The sequence below is a fragment of the Etheostoma cragini genome, chromosome 22 (genome assembly GCF_013103735.1).
Source record: "Etheostoma cragini isolate CJK2018 chromosome 22, CSU_Ecrag_1.0, whole genome shotgun sequence".
NCBI lineage: Eukaryota > Metazoa > Chordata > Actinopteri > Perciformes > Percidae > Etheostoma > Etheostoma cragini.
In genome coordinates, this window is record NC_048428.1 from 11,452,999 (window position 1) to 11,478,981 (window position 25,983).

At 40.4% G+C, this 25,983-nt stretch overlaps 1 protein-coding gene across 2 annotated transcripts; it reads left to right on the plus strand.

Annotated features, from left to right (window-relative positions):
* Positions 1–23,192, plus strand: mtrr (5-methyltetrahydrofolate-homocysteine methyltransferase reductase). 2 transcript variants are annotated; one of them, XM_034861800.1, is made up of 15 exons: positions 1–168; positions 672–825; positions 1,028–1,181; positions 1,335–1,452; positions 1,752–2,268; positions 2,346–2,459; positions 2,547–2,703; positions 2,868–2,956; positions 5,004–5,184; positions 9,090–9,132; positions 11,775–11,955; positions 12,671–12,789; positions 17,536–17,628; positions 21,495–21,686; positions 22,985–23,192. In XM_034861800.1, the coding sequence occupies exons 2-15, from the start codon at positions 682–684 to the stop codon at positions 23,127–23,129; spliced, it is 2,247 nt and encodes a 748-aa protein (XP_034717691.1). In that variant the 5' UTR covers positions 1–168; positions 672–681; the 3' UTR covers positions 23,130–23,192. The 2 variants fall into 2 exon arrangements, with proteins under 2 accessions (XP_034717691.1, XP_034717692.1); XM_034861801.1 differs by having other exon boundaries at positions 681–825.
* Positions 23,193–25,983: the final 2,791 nt, after the last annotated feature.

The window sequence follows — 25,983 nt, forward strand, 5'->3', positions numbered from 1 at the left end:
TCAAACTGAATAGTTAAAGATTAGAACGGAAAAGATCTTATTTTGTAATTTGGTTGCTTCCAATCACGTTCAAACCTCAAACAGCCTGTGTCTTAATCTCGCGTGAATACCAGTACACTAAAAATTCCATGAGGAGTGCTGAGTTGATTCAGCAGCCGGTTTGAAAAGGTAGAAAATATATCTTCCAAGAACTTCACACAGTCTGTATACCCGGTTCTAACAAAATGTAAATATATGTACCTTTAAAACGGATACGTTTAGCTCGACAATAAGGATTGAATGTTGGGCTACGTTTAGTTATTAGTTTGTTGTTTTTAGCAGCTAACATTAATTTGGTCTACAATGTTTTTGATTCAGCATAAGATAACAGACAAGATAAATGAAATGCTCGAATCCACGTGCACTTTGGTAGTCCTATGTTAAAAACTGACGCAACGTCCGGGTACTGGATGGTGGTGTTCAGGGCTGTTGCTGTTCACAGCGTTGCGAAGGCTGTTATGTCATTTTGTTACCTGTGAAAATGTGCAGTATGGAAGTAAGATGAGCTATCCATGAAAACACAGCTAACCCTACAGTGGTTGCATTGACTTAATCGACCGTGATTTGTCTTGCAGATGTATATCTGTGCCTCTCAAATGTTTTTCACTGTACAAATTGCTTATTTCTTCTGGATTCACTAGCATGCCCTGTGAAGTGAAGCCTCGGTTTGTGGTTCTTTACGGATCTCAGAAGGGCCAAGCCCAGTCCTTAGCAGAAGGAGTAGCTGAGGTGGCAGAGGAGCATGGTCTGGTTGCTGAGCTCAGTTGCTTGAGCCAAAATGAGAAGGTACACTATTGCACATTATAGGCACCCTTTACATGAAGCAGAGCTGTTCTACTGCATGGCTACTGACACACAATGAAACATCAATAATATCTTAGTAAATGTTAGGTCTGTTGCTTGATGCATTTGTGGATATTAGTGTTGTGGATTTTCACATTGATTGGTGGAAACCCCACTCACTGAATAATCATATAACTGGTTCCAGTACAATTTGGAGAAAGAGAATGCCCCAGTGGTCTTCATTGTGTCTACTACTGGAGATGGGGAACCACCAGACAATACCCTCCAATTTGTAAAGCGCATCAAGAAGAAAACCCTCACCACTGACCACTATAAACACCTTCACTATGCACTTTTAGGTAAATTCTTTGAAGGTGTGGTAGATCATTTTGAGGTTATTATGGTGAACTTGATTTGCAAAACATATTTGTGTAAATCATTACAATGCAGAGCAGCGTTTTCTTTAAGTAGAGGAGCTTGAGACGTCATCTGTTTTCCACTGTCTTCTCCAGCTTTAGGAGACACAAATTATGCAAATTTCTGCAACTGTGGGAAGACAATTGAGAGACGTCTACAGGAACTCGGAGCCAAACAATTCTATGCAACAGGATATGCAGATGATGGTGTAGGGTAAGTTCTGTAGTATTGACATCCAACTTTCATTTGGCCTTTAACCTACCCACTCTCTCTTTTTTTTCTTACGCGCATGTATACATGATATGATGATGATATACATGTATACACATTCATGTATGTGTATTTTGTGATATTTTTCGGGGATCAGTTTGTCTATATATTTAAGTTTGTGTTCGGTCTGAACCCCTCTTGTAATGTGTTGAGGGTACTTTTTTTTTTTTTTTTTATCTGGACCTTGAGTCTGTAAATAAAGAAATATAAATATACATTTTTTTGGACTTTGTTCTCTCCAGGCTGGAGGTGGTTGTGGACCCCTGGCTTGAAGGACTGTGGAAAGCAATCAAAGGAGCCTTATCAAACATGGATTCTGATAGGACTGGCTACTTGAAAGGAGAAGCAGCTGATTCACCAAAGGAAACTCATGGTTCAACTGTACCAGATGTCCAACTAAACCTCTTGAGCATAACTGACCGCCAGAGCTGTGAGTCGATCAGAGAATCTGTAGAAACTGTCTCCAAATTTTCAACTGCTGCTTCATCTTCGGCTCCTGCTACACCAACTGCCGTTTCTGATCTCCGGCCATTTTTTCCTGCAGGGAGCCCTGGGTTGGCAGCCCAGTCTCGTGGTACTGCCAGTGTTTCTACATCCGCACCAGAGACACAGACCGGCGATGCTGGAGTTCCCCATGTTGCGTTGGCAGCCTCGCTAACACACTCCCTGCCGCCGCTGTCGGAGTCCTCTCTTAATGTTCCAGCTCTGCCTTCTCCCTACCTCGAGGTTTCTCTTCTTGAGGTGGATACTGTGGAACAGGTGAGCAATGCTGCTGCTGATAAAGACAGTGTGTGTGCCCTATTTCACCCTTTGATTTCATAAATGTTATCTTTCAGGATATAGGGCCGTTAAACAAAGAGAGTCTCCATGAGGTTCCCATCTCCAGGGCAATTAAGCTGACCAGAGGAGATTCAGTCAAGCTGGCCCTTCTCTTAGAGCTGGACATATCTGTAAGCTTTTGAACATTTTCCAAATGTGCAGTATGAGTTTAGATTTAATTGCAGTTTGGATTTAAGATTAATCTTTCTCATTGTTAGGCTCACCCGACGATGTCTTATCATCCAGGGGATTCGTATGATGTGTCATGCCCAAACAGGGCCACTGAGGTTGAGGACATGCTCCACAGATTGGGCCTTTATCACCAGAGGAACCACCAAGTACACATTTCTCTACGTAAAGACACTAAGAAAAGAGGTAAAGTGGGCTCATCAAATGATTTACTTAATGTACTCTTGGAACAAACACTGTGACATTAGAATTACCAAAGATTTCATAGCACTGACAACAAAATAATTCAATGATGATGTGACATTCATACCTATGATAATTCCTAAATGTTCTTTCCTCCCTGGTTATAGGTGCCCAGGTGCCACCCTACATTTCCCACAACATTTCTCTGCTGTACCTGCTCACATGGTGTCTGGAGATCAGAAGTGTTCCTAAGAAGGTACTGCATGTTCTGACATTGTTCTATGTCTTGTAAATTGTATTGGCCAAGCTACTTTTTCATGGGACACACTAAAACAACACATAAGAGATCAGCATAATAATAAGAGTAATATTAAGAGTGAAGACATTTGTGTCAGCTAGAACATGGTGCTTTTATTTGTGCTGTCAAAGATGGGAGAGAAGTATGTTATTTCATGAAGAAGTGACATATTTTGACACAGTTTTTTTCAATTTATTTTTGATTTACTTACTGAACAAGCAAATGGGTGCTCAAATAGTCTACATCAGGACAGGGTCTAGACCTAGAGGATTCACATGGGGCCATAGATTGGTTTGAAAAGTTCAAGCAAGGTTGATTTTACTAAGAGTAGGCCTGAGGCTTAAAAACTATCAAACTTGCCTTGTCCTCTGTGGCAGAGGGGAAACACAGCGGGTGTGTGGTAACATCAAATGGCCACAGTCTTGAGCTTTTGGCTGGGAAGTGAGCTGCATCAGTAGGTTACTGCTCTTTGTAAACACTGAGCACACTGAATGGCAGAATGAAGACAATTTGCATAATTCAAAGAATGTAATTGCTTCTTTAATAAATACAATATTATGTACAATACGTATTACTTACTGTTCAGCATTGTTTAAAGCACAAAACAATGCAGTGCTTAAAACATCATTGCTTATACAACGATGGCACACTGCATACTAACAGTTTTAATCAGAAAATATTTTGTTTTTAGGATATGCAATGCAAAAAGATTCACTAAAAGAAATGGATAGTTTTAGGTCAAACTGTTGTCTGCACAGATGTACAAGGCTGTAAGGGTTTTGTCTCACACCACCTGTGTAACCCAAGAAGTTAAAGCACCTATAAGTTTTATACTTGATCATTTTTAGGATAGTGACAGATAATCACCTCAGCCTGTTAGTAAGTACAATTCCTAATAATATTCATGCCATCAAATACAAAACAATATACATGGCTTACCATTTCTGCTGAGACAAATTGTAATGTTATAACTGAAGCTCTTTAAAGATTGTGTCAGATACAGACAATGTTTTCATACTAGTCAAAGATGGGGATTGAAATTATTCCAGCGTTGATCTTGCCATACATGTACTTATAAACTAAAATAAATCACTAAAATTATACAGATCACTTAGGCATGACAATTATTCAGAAGTTGTAATTACTGTAACAGAGTGATGAATGGCTGCGGAATAAAGCGAAATCACTCCCAAAAGGTGTTGAGAGTCACATTTTAATATTTCTTTTTGAATCCTGTAATTTGCATCTCAGCCTACAAAAGGATTAACAATAACTGATGAAATACCAGTTAAACAGCGGCTTGTCTTGTAATTTAACATGGTAATTGATTGTATTGTTTGATTTTGATGAATTAGTTTAGGATTAAAAGAATGCTTCTTTGCCTCTGCTAATTTCTCAGTAGCTTTTAGGGGTGGGGGGGGGGAACAATTGATTGATTTGTCTGCTTGACAATCCCATTTTGCAGCAATAAAAATGAAGGGAAAGGAACAAACCAAGAAATTTATTTTTTTAGATAAAACAGATGTTGAAAAAGATTCCTTTTGGGGACTTTATTTGAAATTGCAAAACATTAGAAGTTGGGAAAATGTTTATCAATTGCAATATGTATAAAATCTCAATAATATAGTATCGTGATGATATCTAATCAGGAGGCGTCTGGTGAGTCCCACCCCTAGTATCTTTACACGCATTTAAAAACTAAAGGACGATTTTCTGGGTGTGGAACGTGCATCATGAAAAGTAAAATGGCTGTATTCAACAACTGGGGCGGGTGTCAAGGCCCGCCTCTACATGTAGACAACTGACAAAGACTTCTCTTTTTCTATCGCCTGTGTGCAGTGTGGCAGTGACTCTGTTCTACTGCACTGTTTAAGAATGTATTAGATGCTGCTTTTTTTTTTTTCTTCTTTTTTTAAATTGAAACCTACCTCAGAAAACTTAAAAATTACGCAGAGCAGAGCAGCTTCAAGTGACTTTGCATCCTGATTTCTGTCTCTCTTGTCAGGCATTTCTCCGAGCACTGGTGGAGCATACCAGGGACAGTGTGCAGCGGAGGAGACTGCAGGAGCTCTGCAGTAAACAAGGCGCCGCAGACTACAACCTGTATGTGAGAGATCCGAGCCTTAGCGTCTTGGAGCTTCTCACAGCTTTCCCATCCTGCTCGCCTCCTCTCAACCTCCTCATAGGTCAGAGTCCCTGCTGTTGTCTTTCTCAGTTATGAGGTCCAAACTTCTCCGGGTCCATAATAATCAGGTTTATTGTGGGTAAAAACAATCCTCGGTAGATTACATTTTACATACTGTACATACTACACATTACAAAACATGAGAATTACTTTAAAATCATTTAGTCCTTATGTCACAAAGCAAAGAGGTACATTTCATACGTAACATTTATCCAGTGACTAATGAGTAAACAGACAATGTTCTGGCACGTTTTTGTTTTTCAGTTTTTATTTACAAATGTATTATTATAATAAAAGTGATTAGCACGAGATAGGGGTTTAGACTGCATTTGCACAAAATGTCAGTGGAATTATTTTGTTTAGATCTTTATTTCAGTTGTAAAAAGACCAGGTTATGTCAAGTCTGTATTAAGTGTTTTTTTTTTTCCAGCTATGCAGGTTTGTCTGTCTGGATAGTTTCCATCCAGTAGGGGTCAGTGTAGCCCCAGTAAAGCAAGATTTACGAGCTCAGTCTTGAGGCTGATTTACTTGTTTACTGATTTACTTGTACTGAATGGTTAGGCAGTGTACATCCAAGGGCTCCCTAACGGTTTGACACTCATTTCCTTGTCACATTTCTAAGTCCACTCCAATGTGGTTTTTATGTGACTGTAATATTATAGCTGCAAGTTGAGATTTTCTCATTTTATTCATGACTCCCTCCCCATCTATGCCATCCCTCCTTTGACCCAACTGTTGGTAGAAAACTAACATTTTGGCCAGTCTTTCAGTATAGATCTAATACGGTTTGACTGAAACTTACCAGACAGTGAAATTAGTTGGCTACAGCTTTACATTCAAGTTAAGTTGTCCTCTAAAACAGCTGTGTCACAGCTCTTGGCCTTCTCCAATGTCAGTTATTTTAGGCCTACTTGCCAACCACAGCACCTTTTTTTCAGTGGTGAACTGATGCAGAAATTAGGAATTGTGCCCTCGTGAAAAATGTGGCTTTGGAGGGCCTTTAGGGTAACAGCTGTTATTTGGGGGACAGGGGGCTGTTTACTGGTGATCCACTGAGCTTTGCAAGGACACAAACGTGCAGGGTCAGTTTGGATCATAGGTTAATGATCAACTCTGACTCAGTGTGTCACATTTAAAGCACACGGCTGCATTTTTTGCACTGTTCTTGGTTCATTACCCCGACCGAAGGGGAGGTGTTTGCTGATCAGAGTTTATGCTGTTAAACACTAACTATAAATAATGAGAAGAGATTCATCTAAGCCCAGATGTCTTTGCCCAAGTGCTACCTGGGTATAAAAGTAAATGCTGGACATAAATTGAGAAAGATATCTGCTTCCCGGAGTCAGCGCTCTTGTTATATGGTCCATTGTTTCACGTAGTGTGTCAGATAAAAACCTTGGGGTCATTGGCCCCGGGAGCTGAATGCTGTCCATGAGCATCTTTTTCAATTTACTTTACTGCAGTGCTAAAGAAAATTGTACAAGGATGACATTTTTTTTATTGTGAACTGTGGAAGAAAGTAAAGCTCATGTGTCTCTATCGCAAAAGTCCGGTGCACCCCCTCTCTCCAAAAAGAGCTTGAAATTTCAAATGCATCATCCTGGTCACAGAGAACATACTGCACATGCATGTCACGTAAATTCCCACTTTATTCATTTAGGGTATAATGAAATGCCAGAGAAAAACTTTTAAATGGTCTCGCAAAACCATGATCTCGCAGATCCTTTTCTCAAAAGTAACTTGAATTTGCCATTTGTCACCTATTTAAAAAGCAAAAATCTTCCCACAGAGAATTCTTCTTGATGCCTTATTGCTAACAACTTCCCTTAATCTAACTGCAGCAAGATACTTTCCATATATCCTAAGAAGTATAACTTATGTTCAACCATATTGCTCTCTTATTTTCTTCCACCAAAATGGTACCTCTGCATACAAATTGCAGCGCAGAGAGACATAGGAGATAGAATAGATTATATTGTTGTGCAGTATGATCAATGATACCCTTGAAAATGATCATTTCTGAAAACATAGCGGGGACCCTGGGACTGTATTTTTTTGGAACAGAGACTTTTTTTCCCATTAGATTTCTTTTAAAGATGTATCCGCAAGCCACTTACTGCAGCAAAAAGCAGCATTGCCACCAGAGGTTTAAAAAGTGATATCCTTTTTACCTACCAGCAGTATCATTACGGTGCAGTGATGTGAGATGATGGATTGATTGTCCTTTGATTCGGACATGTGATGTCACTCCGTGATAGAAAGGAAGGAACCGAGCCGCGCATAGCTTCAGAGGATTGTGCTAACGTACATCATACACCGTCGGATGCAGAGGTGTGCGTTTCCTTTTTGGTGGTGATGAAAAACGTTGGCAGGATATGTTGTAGTATGTGACGACTTGTCCAAACAGATTTTTTTCCTTCAGGGGTTAACTTTCAATTTATTTTTTATTTATTTCTTAACATTAAACATTACTGATTTCAATTTTTTTCTCAGCTTAGTCCTAATTATTTAAACCATTACTGTAACTGGCTTTTAGCAAATTGATCTTAACAAAGCAAGGCCAGTCTGCAGTCACATATGGGGGTTATAAGATAAAATATGTCATGTGCACAAAACAATCACAAAATTGTATATTATAAATACTTGTGAATACCATGTTTTGGTAAAAACAAGTTGTACGCGGAATAGCAAAAAGAATAAATAACAATGCTACAATCCTTAGGAGTATCCTGATAAAGGGCTTTTTCTTCATCACCCAGGCTTTCTCCAAGCAACTGGCGAACTTAAACGTTTTGTACATGAAATTATTCTTTTCCATTTTCTTCATCATTGAGACGTCACAGTGAACAGATCTGCTTTTCTTCTCCCAGACTGAGATACAGTACTATTTTCAACAACTTAACTACTGGGCCCCCAAAGGTCTTTGTTATTTGGATAAATCATAAACAACAAGATTTCTGTACTATAGTCATACTGTATCAGCTTACAGGAATGCAAGATTGTTTTAGTGTAAATAGCCCACCATGCTTTCTAAAAATGAAGTGTTAGCCTTTGAGCTTGTTTATTCTTTTACAAACAGGAGGAATCTTGATGAAGGTGTAGTAGAAGGCTGCTGTTCTGGCAAGGCCAGTGTTTTTGTTTAAAACTTTTCAAACGTCAAAGTGTTTCATGCATCACCCTTTTAAAAAACTCAAAGAGATGAAGTGGACGTCAGGCGTGGGTCTGTCTCGCTAACACGCTTAGCTGTTTAGGTGTCAGAGATTCAGAAAGGGAGGAGAGAGCAGATTTAGTCCAGCTGTTTGTCTTTCCAAGCAATTTGGCAGAAAAATGTGTTATTGTAAGGCCTCAGCTGGTACATATGGGGCAGCTTTACTTTCCCAGGTTCTTCTATCACTTTGATGCAAATTAAACGTAAGAGACTACATAGCAAGCATGTCATGCAACGCTCAATCACTTTTTCTTTTGCCCACATTTAGGAATTGGTGGTGGTCATAGCACAACGAAAGTTAAATTTTGGTGCTACGGGGGAAAAGTCATCTCTAACTTTTTCTGATTTCTCTGACACGTTCTCACGGTTGTGATGCACACCACATATTACCTGAAAGAGGGCACCTTCATGGCTGCCAATGAAATAAGGTCTGCATAAGCAATCTGTTTCCTACTGGCTTCACATCTGGACACTTGGGATTCCATAACCCTGAGTTTGTAATTTCATAAATATAGAAGTGTCCTAGAAACAAGACTGTAGCTTGTGTTGGGGGTTACTTTGGATAGATTGGGATGTAGGATTTCTTAATGGACTGAGATGACTTTCAATTTATTTTGTCTGCTTTCTGTCATGGGTGTCTGTGTAACAAAACTCTTAGCGTTACAAAACGATGATTGACAGCTGTGCTTGCCTTTCAGAACATTTGCCGAAACTGCAACCCAGGCCTTATTCAGCAGCAAGGTACGGTGACAGAAAAATAAGAATGGATGTTACATTTTGTCGTGCATGGAACTGTGCACAAATGTGCTCCTATAGAACCATAGATTTTATATAACAAGTATCCATGAGCATGTACAGTATGTCTGTCTTGTTCTCACCACACATGATGGTGGAGGTTTCCTAATTTTTACTGCCGTCACTGGATGTGTTTCTGTATAAATGAAAAAGAATTGATGAAACTGACCACTTTTCCAGTAATACTAAACAGTGTTCAGATATGGAAAGAGTCCCAACAAGCCGTGAATTGACAACCTCTTTCTATTTTCTTTTTTTATAATGATTATGATATTTATATTATGGCATAATAAGGGCACAATTGATACATCAGATTTGTTTGAAGATGGATCTCCCCTCCCCATTTTTGGGGGGTTTATTTTTTTTATATACCCCTCTCACAAGTCTCTGACACAGCTGCCTTCCTCTAAACTTGATTATTTACTTAATAAGTGTAAAGATAGAAAAAATATTTCCAAATCTCCTATAGCATTTATTACAAATGCATCAGAAAATCTGGACAATGTTGGGCTTATTTTGCAAGATGATTACCAAATAAAAAAAGCAGACCGCTGACATTTAAATTGGTTGTGTAATTTAAGTCATAAGTTAGTTCTTTTTAATATACTATAGAATGTATTCTACCTACAGAAAAGATTTGGTTTGATTAATGTCATGAAATACGGTGCAATGTCATTTTTGTGTTTGTGTGTGTGTGTGTAACCCTCTAACTATATTTCTAAAACTGTTGATATTGTTATCCATGCACGTATCCTGCTCTATATTGCTAAAACCTCAACTTTGGTTATTAGGTGCTACTAGACAAGACATATATTTTGATCTCACACTATTGCCAGCTACGCTGGACATCTGTTCTGTTGTCAGCTCATTCTCAGTGGTGGACTGAGTTTTCACATCATGTGGCATTAGATAGGATTTATTGTAACACCAATGGGAGGCTCCCTGCATTTTCATATACATTTTATTTCTAGCCATTTAAAAAAACTGTTGTCTGAATGAGATACATAGACCTTTAATAGTGGTAATAATTATTCTTAGTTGATTGTGTATGGTTTTAAAGTTTGTTAGGATACCCTGATCATTGTAGCCCATGTTGTGTGTCCTTTTGCTTAGAAGTAATTCCCTAATAAGAAATAACCATGGGTGAGAGAAACCAATGTACATATGATATGAATGGATTCTAAATCTTGTGTAGACTTTAGCTAGCTGTGCTTAGTTTAAAAAGGCCCAAGCGTTCCCTCTTTTTGCCTCACTTAGCCAGTCATTGATTTGCTCTTCCTGTTAAGATATTACCCATTAGGTTGGCCTAAAAGCTCACGTGGAACAACTAACTCAATGCCCAAACATCTCTCATTAGTCCATCACTTAGCTGCTTATACGTGTGTATGTTTGTAGAGAGAGACAGGGAACAGACAGGAGAGACTGTGGCTGTAGTTTATCAGATGGTGCAGAGACATAGAGGCCTGCATTATTGATGCTGTGGTCAATAGAGGTCTCTAGTGGCCCACAGGAACTGGAGAGTGAGGGATGAAAGAGGGTGAGAGTTCTTCAGCCAGCATTGCAGACCGGAATGGAGAGGAGGGAGAGGCAGTTTTATTTTCTCACTCTCTAGCACAATTTTTTTTATTTTATTTTTAGTGTAAAATGAAGCAGACGCCAGATTAGTTTTTCCCAACCAGGGGTACTTCTGTCTTTGGGGGTACTTATACTATTGTTGCCAAGGATTATGTGGAAAGATTGTGGAGTAGCTCAACTAATTTGAAAAATGTAAATTATGATTTGATAACAAAATATATATCTCTGTGTTTGTGTCAAGGAAGACAATATTCACACAAATAGGATTATAAATTGGTGTGATATTGATATTAAGTGTAAGCCATGTAGAATAAGCTGCCAGCTACAATAATCCGAGACTACCTCCCTCCAACTAGTAGTCAGTTTTAACCTATTTTATATAGTCAAGGGTTGAAACACTTGTTATTAAGAGTTCATGAAAACAATAATCAGAACAGAGAAATGATTAGCTAACACTAATGAATAAACCGTTCAAATAGTTATCTAAAAGTAATGAAATAACAGTTAATCTAGTCAGCTAAAAGTCATGGGTAAACCGTTAAAATGTCATCCATTAAAAATAACATTTAGTACACAACAGTTGGTGTTGATGAAGGGGGACTTGAGCTCATCTGACAGGGTTGTGGTGGAACAGGAGACAAGAAATGTTGGAAAGCACTGGTGTAAATTATGATTTAACACATTTCATTGTCATGTAATTGTGATCACATCAAAAGTCTATGTACCCTTGTTACTTTGACCAGCTGCTGTTTCACTAGATTTTTATAAAGGTGGTTTGTGTGATTCATTTTAGAAGCATTGTTGTCTATTCTTGAGTTTATCCTCTGTCATAATGCTTATGGCTTTCTTTACCTTCTGTTCCCCCTCTGCTTCTCTTTGTATTTCACTCTATTTTTCACTTAATCTTGTGTATCTCCCTGCTTGTCACTGTCTGTATGCCTTGCACACACTGTTATTTTCCCTCGATCTCTGTCTTCCTCCGTCTCAAACTCTCTGCGGTCCCATCTCTGTAGCTCCTGTCTTAGGTACCCGGGAAAGCTGCATTTTGTCTTCAACATAGTAGAGTTCCCAGCAAGCTCTGGCCGGCCTGCGGGGAGGCGAGGCTTGTGTACCGGTTGGCTGTTTGACCTCATCAATCCTGTCCTGGTTTTTCCTGAGAAGACTGAATCCTCTAGCAGCCTGCCTCTGCCAAAGGTAATGAGTACATTGGAAAATGGAGAGCTGAAACTAGATTGTGCAAATTTGTAAACGCTTGGTCATGGCTGATATATTTCGATATATATATATATGATATATTGATAGACTGATAAGTCTTATTACACACAAACACTCATGGAGACAAAATTAATACATGTACCCCTCCTGGCTAGGTTGAAATCCCACTACAGCTTACTCTGCTGTCCCTTCTTTGTCTTTTGTCTGAAAAAGACAAAGTTTTGTTTCAGTAAAAATGCCAGGAGAGCTAGACTGCCTATTCTCCTTCTAATATTACAGTTCAAGAGGTTGTTGAGTAAAATGGAAGGAAAGTGTGAAGCAGAACATCAGAAAAGTGTGCAGTGTCGCCTTGAAACTGCAGCACTTGAGGCATTATGAATTGAAAAAAAAATATTTTTATGACATGTTTTAGGCTGCTCTGGAAAGTCAAATTTGATGTGTGAGCCACTTTGAAACGAACACGCTTTGGGCCAGTTGTGCGTATGGTTAATTAAAACATGTATTTAAATTAAAGCAAGTAAATCCACTCTACCACATACTATGGATTCCAGTTGGAGCTCATGAGTTTTCCTATTAGGATGTCTTAGAATATTAAGTAGATCAATTAATAGATTGGTAGGCCCATAGTGGCTTTTCAGCTTTGTTGTAATTACTCTCATTATTTTAAATGCTTGCTAATGGCCTCTGACCCTAGATCCATGTGAGTTTGAGACCCAACTCCTCCTTCCGGCCTCCCTCTGACCTGTCGGCGCCCTTTATAATGGTCGGACCGGGGACAGGAGTTGCCCCGTTTATTGGCTTCCTTCAGCAAAGGTACGGCATATTTAATAACCCTTTATAACAATATCTTGCACCATAATAACAGACATTTTTAACAACTAAGAGAAAGGTGGTGTGTATTGAGATTCCCAGTTTTGCACATTTCTCTGGCAAAAGGATCCAGTGCTTGCATTTGGTAATGTGCTTTATCCTGCCAATGTTACACATGTCCCAAGATATGCTGCTGAAGGAGGTCAGCTAAATGTTCATGTCAAGAATCAGAAACGTGCATGTCATATGCTGATTGGTGTGCTGTGAGACACAGATTATTCCAGCAAAAATTCTTCACTCAGCAATGAATATTCCCAATGTTCAAATGATGTTAAGTGCACATCATCTATGCATATTGTAGAGTAATCTGCTGAGACAATTAAATGAGACCACGTTCAAAGCCGATAAAAGTCGATGTCATGTACGTTTCATAAGGCATAATAAATCTAGCGGCGAGGGCTGTTAACACGTCGGGGATTATTTCAGATGCTTCGTTCGTCTCAACAGGAATAAATTAAGCCCTTTCAGATGCACAAGTTTATGACTCGGCCTGTAATGAAGAGCCAGGAGTCAAAGCAGCACATGGAGCGTTATTGATTTAAAAGTAAAAAGTCCAGTAGGTGGTGGCCATGTTGTAGGGAGTAAATCATTGCTTGGAATTGCTGATGAGCTGGTGTGAGGATATCGACTGTTTCCTGTGTACGTCGTAGTTCTCTCAGTCTTGTTAAACCATTGCTTTGAGTATAAATCCTTGAAGGATGCTGTCCTTTGGTAGAAAATGTGACATTTTGTTTAATTTTCTGAGGTTTTGAATTGATGGCAAAATCAAGATTGCGAGATAATGATGACCTGTCAAAAGAATTTAATGTGACTGACTCCTAACTATCCAGCCCGATGCCTGTGTGTTGAACCAGGCCCACTGAGTTGTTAGTAAGCAGAGTAAGCCTTTTTCGTCAGACTGACATGTCTAACTCTTGGGTGGCTTTGTATAAATGAGGTTATGCCCCAGTCAACTCCAATTGTCTCTAAATTCTCCGGACATCTGCTCTGTTGTGACGGGTGGCGTCAGCGAGTTGATTGCTCTGAGAGGTGACACGGCACCGGCTGAGGAGACGGCTGTGGCGGTGGTGAATTGTCTGGACCAGATTCTGGATGAGTGATCATGTGGGTTGAGAGATGCTTGCGCCCCTTGGGATGCAGGAGCACTGAAGATGGCACACGTTTTCAGACTGACTCCTCTTCTCGATGATCAAGGTTGAGCCAGAGGGAGACTAAGGCGTGATATGAACATATCAGTCTTACTTTGATCCTTACAGTTGCACCCAAACACTGCTCTCTAAAATTGAAGATATCAAAATAAATAAGTGATTTACTAATGTTCTGTCCTAGTAGCCCTGCTCGTCAGTCCAAGCTAAACACCTTGATTGACTTTTGGAGACATAATGCAACATCTGCAACCCCTCGTCAAATGCATTCTTGAGAGTTCACTGTTGGTCTTTTTATTTAAAAAATGCGTTTTATCACATTTCAAATACAGTGTTTTCTTTTCTTTCAAAAGGCTCTTCGCTGTTGAAGTATAAACTTATGTGAACCATCTCGACTGGCTCCTCAGTCCCTTCTCCCTCTCTGTGTCTCTCATCCTCTCCCCTGCCAGCTCTGTATTGTGCTGAAGGATTGTAAAAACCTGTCATGGTGCGCGGCGTTATACAGAATCTAACACTGCACTCCGACAGGAGATAACAATCACCAGTTTGTCAACGGGACGCTGAATCTGCCTCAAGGCCTGAGAAGGCCACTGTACAGCAACAAAACATCATGGGGACACTTCGATCTCTCTCCTCCCACCCCTTCCACCTCTACTGTTAATCAATGGCTTTTTTCAAAAAACTTTGAATGAGTTTGTAGCGCTTGGTAACAAATAGAAGAAGCCCCCCCTACCCCTGTTGTTTGGTATTGATCGCTGTGGTTTTCGTGGAAGGATTTTTATGGAGAATGGGATTTTCAGTTTCTGTCTTGTTAGCTGAGAGCAGTGACAGTTAAACAAATATTGTATTTTAACGGAGTGGTTAGCTGTAATCTCCTTAACAGCTCTAACAAGCTTTTCTTTTGGATAAAAATCAGTTTACACAATTCAATATTTAGGTTTGCCAGCAGGCATACTTGGCACATTTGCTGTGACAACTTGCATTAAAGTTTGTGTGAACGAATATTGAGCTTCTATTTATCAGTCTAACCAGACAGCAGATTACAATTAGCTACAGCATGTTACTTAGCATTGTCCTGTATTATAAAAAAACATTTTGAATTCAGAATGTTGAATGTACATGGGTGTAATTCTGATATATAATTTCGTTGATTTAGCGCTGAGCTGTTGTTGCTGTGTATCCCAATGCCTAAAAAGCCACTCAGCAAGTCTCACACAGAGATGCAAGGAAAACGGAGGAAACTTATGAGATAATTAGGAGGTTTACCAAGTCTTCAACCCAGCTTTCCTTGCAGTTTCCCCCTCCTCTTGATCATCTGAATGGCACTGAAAGGCAACTGCCTCTGATTTCAACCCTAAATGGAATGCTCTGTAGATGCTGCCTTCCCTCCTGGGAAGGTATTGCAGGCGGTTATAGTGTTGGTATGTGATGTGATTTGTATTCAGAGAAAGGTGCCGGTGTGGTCTACTCAGAATGGAATCCAGGTTTTTCATATTGGTATTGATCCCTGCAGGGCAGGTGGCGAGAGGAGAGAGAGACGAGCCCACTAAAATGAGTTTACTTGAGGCTGTTTGCAGATCAGAAGAATCTCATCCAGGATGCTAATGGATGGGATCTGAGTGTTTTGGATCGAGTCAGCCAGACAGCTCTGTTACTGGGCTGCAGTCACAGACAGAAAGTCCAGACATGCTGCAAACCATTTTTACAAACTGGTCAAACATATAATTAATGAGTGAAGCAATCCAAATTTTGCATTGATTTATTTTATTTTATTATTATTCTTTTTTTACTAAAGCTACATAATCAATCGTTAGTTACAGCTCTATATTAATTGGCTTATATCTAATCTTAAATATATACATACATACACACACACATACACACATACACACACACACACACACACACACACGTATGTAAATCCTTTAGTCAATAAAATGTTAAACAGGGGAAATGTCCATCACAGGTGAAGTCTTCCAACGAACAACTCAAAAGATATTTAATTTACAACAAAATAAAGCAAAGCAAAAAACATTTGAAAGCTTTGCATGATAAACCTTTTGTCACACGTCCCTTACTTAGAAGCAGAAGATTTTGTGTCTGCCCTCCATGCCCTTGTTAACCAATTAGAATTTTTATCAGCCATTAGCAACATTGGGGAAATTGACAATGAAATGAGCATTGAATGTTTATTGAAATAACATTTTAACACTCCAAGTTGACTGGGCTTTCTTAAACTGGTTGTCTCCTAGTGGAGCACAAGTCATCCACCATTCCTCTCTACTGCTCTCAGTTTAAGGCCACTTTCTCCAGTTCTCTCCAGGTGTACTTTCTTGTCTTTGCCTCTGTCTATTGACCTCCTCTACCTGTTTCTGGGTGTCCCTTGTCCCAGTTTGTTAGTTTACAGTGAATACAGGTGCAGTAATATGTAGTATGAGAAAAATAAAGTGTCTTTTGAACATTGAGGCATGTAAACATGTTCTAGTACAAACACAAAATACAAGTATGAACCTAAAAAATACTTTGTCTCCTTCAAAACACAAAAATCCCAACACCATATCAGACATAAATGTTAATTCGAAGCAGTAGAGTACATGTACATTGATTTTATTAATAATTAAATGTGTTTAATAATATAAATTGCTGGTGTTTGTCTGTCTCTCAAACTGATCAATTAATTGAGCAATCAATTTCTTAATAAAGTGAATGTGTTGATGATTTTTAAAGCTCCATAGAACTCACGCATAAGAGTTGGGTACCGTTTCAATTTTGTGTCTGCTGGAAAACACAAAGCATGATTGAGTCTGTTGGTCAAAGGATGGTGTTTAGGGGAAGCAGCACATATCCTCAGAGTGCAGCAGAGCAGCACAGAGGGCCGAGTCTCAAAGCCTCTCTGTGGTATTCCTCAGCCCCCCGTTGGGGTCGGTCACATCAACAACCCCTTTCTCTTTTTTCATTCCGCCGCCCCTTCTCCCCCTCCAGACTGGGGTAACAGATAATGCCACGCTCTTTGGAGAGTCAACTGACGGATGGCATCATGAAAGGTTGGGGGTCAACTGTTGTTATCTGGGCGAGACCTGTCACCTTTGCAGCAGGTGTGCGAAACAGATACCGGCATCATCAGAGCCGCTTTGTGCCGCTGCGTTGCCATTGCCTGCAAAGGGTTCTGGGAGCTTTGCCAAACTCCCAAGCCTCAAGAGGAATCACTTTTGCAGGAGCAGTTCTTTTTGCACTGGAACACAGAAACACACACCCACACAGCACAAACCCTGGTTTCATTTTCAGTAACTGTTTATAGTGATGGGATCTATCCTTCTGTTTGGGTGAAATTTAATAATACATATAATGTCCTTGCTGCAGCACGCATAGTCGTTTCCATGCATGAGGCAATTGTGGCACTCAGTGTACCGTCATTGCAGACTATGCTTAATGGTGTCACTACTCTTCTTTAACCTCTACTGCGAGGAAGGACTCCCTCTCCTCCATCTGGTGTGGCCGTCTGTTGGTATTGATTGACCACTAACATTCGCTGTTTGACTTACAGAGAGATGGAGAGGAAGGAGAACCCTGAGGCCACATTTGGCGAGACCTGGCTGTTCTTTGGTTGTCGCCACAGAGACAGAGACTACCTGTTCAGGTGAGCTGTGTTCTTTTAATTTATTTATTTTTTATTTATTTTTTTAGTTCAGTTGTTATTCACAAAACCCATACACTAATATGTAGAAATATTCTATACATAATTTCCTCAACCTTTGTGAGTCAGGTATATTGTCCTCCATACTCACAGCCCTCTTCAGCTTGGCACTGAATGTTCCATATTGAAATCTGTGACTTGCATAATGTCTCGCTGTCTGCATACATGATGTGGCTGTTTTATCTAAAAAAAACAAAAACAAAAAAACATTGCCACATTAAAATACATAAATCACATAAACAAACATTTGTCTGTACCCTTTTGAATTATAAAGCCATCGGGCTATTGCATCCAGGTGAATTGATAGTTGTTCTGCAACTGCTTAGCTGTTTTACCATAGGCATACAGACGTGTCATCTGCATACATTTATAAACCTGCCCTTTGCATGATTTAGGAAAATTATTTATAAATCGGCTGACGAGCATTGGCCTGCAAATTGAACCCTGAGGGATTCCTGTTGGACACAAAAAAGATGAATCTCTACTGTTGATGCCAATACATTGTTTACATGAGCAATTTGGACAGTCAGTTCAAGGATGCATTATAAGATGTATGGGAATAAAACAGACATACAAAGATCACGTGATCATCACCTACAGTACGAGTGAACAGTAACAGAATACCAACATTTATTGTGTTGCCATGTACTGTATTTGTGACTTAAGTCAGGAAGTTGCATAGATGTTTATTATGGTTGGGTTTTGATAGGCAGTTCTTTTATAAATCCATTTCCAAGTTGATAGACCATCCGGATTATACATATCCTTTACTGTTTAAGTTCACTCTAGCTGCTCTCATCAATGTAGTCTCTAGGCACAGCAGGAAGCTTTTAAAAAAAGTTCAAAATAGTTTTAAAAAACCCATCGGATGCTACCTGCCCAGCACTAAACAGCAGACAGTAAAAGGTTAGTGACCAGCTGGTGAACATAGTGGAGCAATTAGCACCTAAGGTGCCAAATATTCTCCTCATGGGTTGGTGGAGACCAAATAGAATAAAGGAGAGTAAATATTGGACTTAAATTTGTCAGCTGACTCCAAATGAATGCTTATGATGCTAGCTCTGTGCACCTGCATGTGCATGTCGTTAAATAAATAATCTAGTGCTCATAACCACCAAAAGGTTGTATTCTATACAGCAGCCGAATGGAACAGCGTTTCTCTGCTAACTTGTGCTATCATATCAAATTGTGTGTATCAAATCTTTTCCATCTGTGCAAAGTATCAGGGGTCTTGGTTTTTTCATTGTGAAAAACAATCTAATTGAATCCAATTAACTTACCTCAACCTTGGAATAGATCATTGCTCTGATCAGTTTGTTCTGACGTCACTCTCCCCTGACCACACACTAACTGATAGAATAGAATGCCTTTATTTTCATTATACTAGAGCCCGACCGATATATGGGCGGGCCGTTATGAGTGTTGGCGTTGCAGAGTTTGCCCACCAAAGGGCGCTCTACAACGTCCCTGTTGGCGACACCATTTTTTTTCTTTTTTTTGTAAATGTGTTATTGTTCAAAGGACTTAAAGTTTCATATCTTGAGTTTGTATTTTTATAATTTTTTTTTAAATTAGAACTTTGATATATTTTGATGTTCCTCTTTTCTGTTACAATAAAACAACTTTCGTATATAAATATATAAAATAGTAAGGAAGATGAAAGTACACGTGTACTCAATTCTGGTGCAGTGAGCAAGTTCTTTTTCAGGATTAAATGGTGTGAATGGATTAGCATCCTTAATCACACAAGAATAGATCACAGAGGATTTTGTTTGTTCCCCTTTGCGTCCACTATCCCTTAGTTAAATACAACCTCACAGCCAGGTAGTAGGCGGTGGTTTGTTCACACAGTGTGGGCTACTCTGATGGACACCCCCACAGTGTTGACCAAAGCGATTAGTTTGTTTTATGAGCCACCCGTGAGGAGTTGTACCTAATTTAAATAGGTTAGCAGAATAAGAACAACATACCAACAGTCGAATTGCCTGCCTGCATTTATCTCTGTTTGATTTCTTTTAAAAGTAAATGCAATTTGGCATTGCCCGGGAATGAAGAACCCTGCTTAGCATAGTCTGTAGCATTTTTTCATCGTCCCAACTAAAGTCATAAGAAGGGTGAAATTTGAAACCGCTTTTTAGGCTTATAAATATTACCAAATGTCAAGGCAGGATGTGATCAACTCTCTGATCGTGTTCTGAAATACAGCAAAAAAACAAACAAGGCTCGCAACGTGCATCAATCAGCTGCAGCACTTAACATCCCTGTGAGAGGTTGATGTCAATCTTTCTGCTTGTCACATCAAACTTGTCCTCCCCTTTCCCCTCTACTGCACTTATCCTTTCCCCCTCCCTCCGATTTCTCGGCCTCTTCATGGCAAGAGATTTCATGCTGTAGGGTAAACATAATTGGAAGGCCTGCTGGGTTCATGTTAGGGTCCTGGATATTGCCGTGTGCGTGTGTGAGTGTGTGTGGTTGTGTGTAGAAAGGAGTCTGGCAGGTTTTGGCTTTCAGGAACCCTTGACGGTTTTGTATTTCTGACGAGTCATCCGTCCTTTGTCGGCCTCCAGTTTCTGCTCGCACGGTTATCAATCTATGATGATTCATATTCAGATGTCAAACAAACAAGACTCTACCATCCTTCTCCTTGTTATTCATGTTGTCTTGTTCAGTCAGACTTTGTAGTCACACATTTTGGGCAAAACAATGAGATTTCTTTTGACTCTCTGATAAAAACGTTAAGATGGTTCAGGAGAAGCGACTATTCCGTTTAAAAAAAAAAAAACTTATATTTTAACAACACTCATCTCTCCCTTTAGTAGTTACACCGCAGTTTCTGTGTGTTGTTGTTGTTGAAAAATACCTGTTTTCCTCTTTTTGGGCTGCCCCCTTATTCAACCTGTTGTTGAAAAATACCTAATTTTAGGGCTTCAAGGGCTTGCAGCAAAAACACAGACCCCTAGGCAAAGACTTTCACTCATGATCTCGGAGCCATGGCTTGTTATGAGTGTGTGCGCTGTAGTGTCTGTGTGTGTTTCTGCTCATTCCGACTGCTTAACCTTAAACAAGATTTTCTGAGCCACAGTAAACCTTGCTCCCTTACCACCTTCCTCTTCCCTTCCAATAGCACCCCAGGCCGTTTAAAACAGTAAGGCAGAAGGAGTAGTTGGCAACAAACCACCAATAGGAGCAAGGTTACACCTAACTGCAAGGTTGGAATTATTGATTGTAGAAAGATGCTTATAACATTGACTCAACCTTGCTCACATGTTTTATATAAATAATTAGTTTTTTGTTTGTTTCAATTCTCTCATTAAACAAAATAATTGGTTGTCTGGCACATTTGTGCCTATACCTTTTTGTCCATCAGTGTTCTGTTTTATCAAGCTTGACAGGGGGTTTTGTTCTTAGGAAATATTCAGGGGGGTCTCATGAGAAGGTTGAAGCTGTTGCTAAGAATCTTAGTGTTGGATGTGAAAGAATAAAAAGTCGGTATGAGAATGTGTTGAATATTTGGCATTATTAGGTCAGTAGGTTCTACATTTTTTTTCTAGCTTGCATGCATGTTTTTTATTCTCCATATGTGCTATCCCACAAAGTTGTTCTGCCATTCACTCTCACATGAACCTTTCTCCACCTCAGCAACTGAATGTTGGCTCTCCTGATTCTAGCTTTGGAAAGACTTTTCACAATTATTTTTGTTGTTGTTCACAAATCCAAAACAAACTGTCCAAGACTACAGGAACAACCTTGTAGAAAATTGGATTTACAATGACTTGGATATGTATCTGTGATCCTTGTGCTTGTCCCAGAGAGGACTTGGAGGGCTTCGTGTCCAGCGGTACACTGAGCCAACTCAAGGTGTGTTTCTCCAGAGACGACCAGGACGAGGCCAGCACGTCCGCAGTATCACGGCCCAGATATGTGCAACACAACCTGCTACTTAACAGCCAACGCATCACAGACATCCTGCTCAAACAGAACGGTTACTTCTATGTCTGCGGGTAAGAGTCACTGATATTAATAACTAATTTGTAAAAAATATTTAGAGGAATGTTTGCTTTTTTCACTCCACTTTACATTCAACCCACCTGGCGTGGTTGTGTCATGTTCCGGCTACACTTGTGTTGAATGTGTCCACTGTGAGTGTGAAAGGACTGCAGAGTATCTGGCTCGCAGCCCTTTTTGCGCTCAGGCTGTGTGTGCATAGCACAAAAATGCAGTTTTGCCAAGTTCAGAAACTCAGACTGGAAATACGGAACAATATCCGTTTTGCTGATCAGGTCTAATCGTTGTTTCAAAAAGAAAGCATTTTACGGAGGTAGAGAGGAAGTTTCCCAAGAATGGCTTTAAAAATGAGAAAGCACAAATAATTTCTCCTCCATATTTTCTTTGTTAACATCTACAAATCACAGTAAAGGCACACTACACACAACATTGTACAAATGCAGGCGATTAACCTTGACAAAATTGAAAATCTCTATTTTTGCTTATCCTGTTTGGACTATCCAAATGGGTAATTTGTTGCTTCTAAAAGTAAAAGACAAAACTTTATATTTTGCTGCTAATGTATAAAGTGCTTGATGCAACCAAGCTGCATCCGGTGCAAGTGCAACTGCCCACTTCACCTATCGACCAATGACGAGCTCTGCTTTGGAGCAAGGCACTAAATAAATCCATTAAAGAAAATTAACAAAAGGTGCTGAAGAGCCTAACATGTTGTGAACTTTGTGCTCCAACTCATCATTTCTGCAATTCTTTTGCTACTCCTGACCTCACACTGATGCAACATATTGTACAGTGTGTAACATCTGTAGTGTAAACATACTCCTTTCCATATCCCCACACAGTGTTTCTGCCAGTACAAAGATAACAAGTCAGTAGAAAGATAACAAGCAAAGCACACATAGGCACATAACAAGTAAATTGATGTCAACACTTTCCAAAAAAACATCCTGGCTTTATAAAGTATCTATAGCTCAATATCCCCTCTTTTGTCTCCTCTCTCATCACTGCCAGGCAGCTTACCTCACCTTTGAGTAAATGATCTTTGAAACATCAGAGCTGTGTGAATTCCTCAGTCAGAAAATATCCCTTGTGGTTCACAGGATGATGAATCTCTCCCAAAATGCTGCAACAGCAAGAGAGAAATTTCAGCAATTACTTTCCAGGATACCCTCCTGGCAGCACCTGCTGGATGTACAAAATATAGGCATGTCACTGTGCTTGGACACACATCGGACTATATATTGGTTGTATTGCCATTTTCTCTAATAATTTCATACTCTTTCCTTTTTACCAGAGATGCTAAAAACATGGCTAAAGACGTAAACGACACCCTGATGGAGATGATCCAAACGGAGCTTCAGCTCGACCAACTGGATGCCATGAAGAGACTGGCGGCGCTGAGAGAGGAGAAACGCTACTTACAGGACATCTGGGGCTGACAGCAGATGACCAGATAAGGACATTTTGCAGCATCCACTGGGCCTTTTTACACCTTAAAAAAATAAATTCTGCATGCTCAGCTGTAACCTCTAGAACCATAAAATTGTGGATGCTGAAGCCCAGAGGTACACCACCCAAAGCTACCAAGACGGAATAGACCATGCTGACCCGGGGATATCGGTTCACTACATCATCTTGGGCTTTGGTGTTTGAACAGAAATAACCTTGGTCAGGGCAATAGTGCTGAAGATTGGTCCTGCCGTGTGAAAATGCTTTTAGTGCAGACAAGCCTTCTCCGTTCGTCCTTTCTGGGGAAAAGGCATTTACTTCTGTCGGCTATGATGGAGTGATTTTGATGAGATGGGGAGTGCTCCAAACTAGTCAGAAAAAAACAGCAATCTGTAGTTCTTGAAACACACACACACACACACACACACACACACACACACACACACTACTAAAATTGGCATTTTCAGTAAGTTTCATTTTCTGACTGCCAAACTACCACGAATTACCTCTGAAATCATAATTAGTAGCAGTTCTTTCATTTTTCAAATAATTGAGGATTTTAACATGTATCTCAATTCCAAAGAAAGTAATAATTTTTATTGAGGTGTAAATACTGTACAATACAGGTCAAAGGTTTGGACACACCCTCTAATTCAATGTGTTTCCTTTTATTTTCATGACTATTTACATTGTAAATTCTCAGTGAAGGTATCAAAACTAGGAACGAACACATGTGAAATGATGTACTTAACAAAAAAGTGTGAAATAACTGAAAACTTGTCTTATATTCTAGTTTCTTCAAAGTAGCGACCCTTCGCTCTGATTACTGCTTTGCACACACTTGGCATTCTCTTGATGAGCTTCAAGAAGTAGTCACCAGAAATGGTTTCAGTCTTGAAGGAATTCCCAAAGATGCTCAGCGCTTATTGGCCCTTTTGCCTTCACTCTGCTGTCCAGCTCTCCCCTAACCATCTCGATTGGGTTCAGACACAGTGACTGTGGAGGCGCAGCACTCCATCACTCTCTTTCTTGGTTAAATAGCCCTTACACAGCCTGTAGTTGTGTTTGGGGTCATTGTCCTTTTAAAAAAAAAAAAAAAAAATGATGGGCCAGCCAAACGCAAACTGGATGGGATGGCATGTCGCTGCAGGATGCTGTGGTTGCCATGCTGGTTCAGTATGCCTTCAATTTTGAATAAATCCCCAACAATGTCCCCAGCAAAGCATCCCCACTCCATCACACCTCCTCCTTCATGTTTCATTGTGGGAACCAGGCATGTAGAATCCATCCGGTCACCTTTTCTGCATTACACAAAGACACGGCTGTTGGAACCAAAGATCTCAAATTTGGACTCATCAGACCAAAGCACAGATTTCCACTGGTCCACCAAGGTGCTTCTGAAAAAACGTTTGCCGCCTCAGGAGGGAGAAGCAAAGAACCATCCAGGTTGTGTACAGTAAGGATGGGACACTGTTGTCCTCAACTGAGGAGGTAATAGGGCGGTGGAATTTTGAGAAACTCTTAAATCCAGCTAATACGCCCTCTGTTGTAGAGGCAGAGCTGGAGCTAGAGTCTTCAATTTCCCCGGTGGAAGTCGCTGAGAAAGTCGAGCAACTCCAAAGCAAAGCCCTAGGGATTGATGAGCTGCGTCCAGAAATGGTGAAAGCATGTCTTGGTTGACACGCCTCTTCAACATTGCGTGGAAGTCTGGGACAGTGCATAAGGAGTGGCAGACCCAGGTGGTGGTTCCCCTCTTCAAAAAGGCGGTGCTTTGTCACCAATCCTGTTTGTAGTATTCATGGACAGGATATCGAGGCGTAGTCGGTGTGTGGAGGGCTTGAAGTTCAGCAGGCTGGAGATCTCATCGCTGCTTTTTGCAGATGATGTGGTCCTGATGGCATCATCGTCCTGTGACCTTCAGCACTCACTGGATCGGTTTGCAGCCGAGTGTGAAGCGGATGGGATGAGAATCAGCAACTCTAAATCTGAGGCCATGGTTCTCAGCAGTTAACCGACGGAGTGCCTTCTTCACATAGGGAATAAGTCCTTACCCCAAGTGAAGAAGTTCAAATGACTTGTTCGCGAGTGAGGGGGACAATGGAGCGGAAGATTGGTCAAAGAATCGGCGCAGCGGGTGCGGCATTACACTCAATTTATCGCACCGTTGTGACAAAAAGAGAGCTGAACCAGAAGGCAAAGCTCTCGATCTATCGGTCAGTTTTTGTTCCTAGCCTCAACTCTGGTCATGAAGGCTGGGTCATGACTGAAAGAACAAGATCAAGGCCGAAATGGGTTTTCTCAGGAGGGTGGCTGGCAACTCCCTAAGAGATGGGATGAGACGAGAGTAGCTTGGAGTAGAGCTGCTACTCCTTCAAGTTAAATGGAGCCAGTTAAGGTGATTTGGGTCTGATAACGATGCCTCCTGGGCTCCTCCCTAGGGAGGTGTTTTAGGCACGCCCAGCTGGGAGGAGGTCTCGTGGAAGCACCAGGACTAGGTGGAGGGATTATATCTCCAACCTGGCCTGTTGGAGCTGGTTGATGTAGCTTGGGAAAGGGAAGTTTGCTGCTGGAGCTGCTGCCCCTGCGACCCAATACGTGAATGAAGATGGACGGATGGATATATTTTAAGCACAGAGAGTGAGAATCTCAATGATAAAGCGTTGCTCTGTCCAGAGCAATTTATTTATAACTAACTGTGTGCCTGTCTGCCCCCACATACAGCAGACTGCCAGTTTGGAGGCTGAACTCTCCTAAGTCCTGCAAACCCAACTAAAATCTCACAAACTGTGCTTAAAACAAACACAACTGTGCCTTATGTGATCAGGAATTAAAAGACTTTTCATC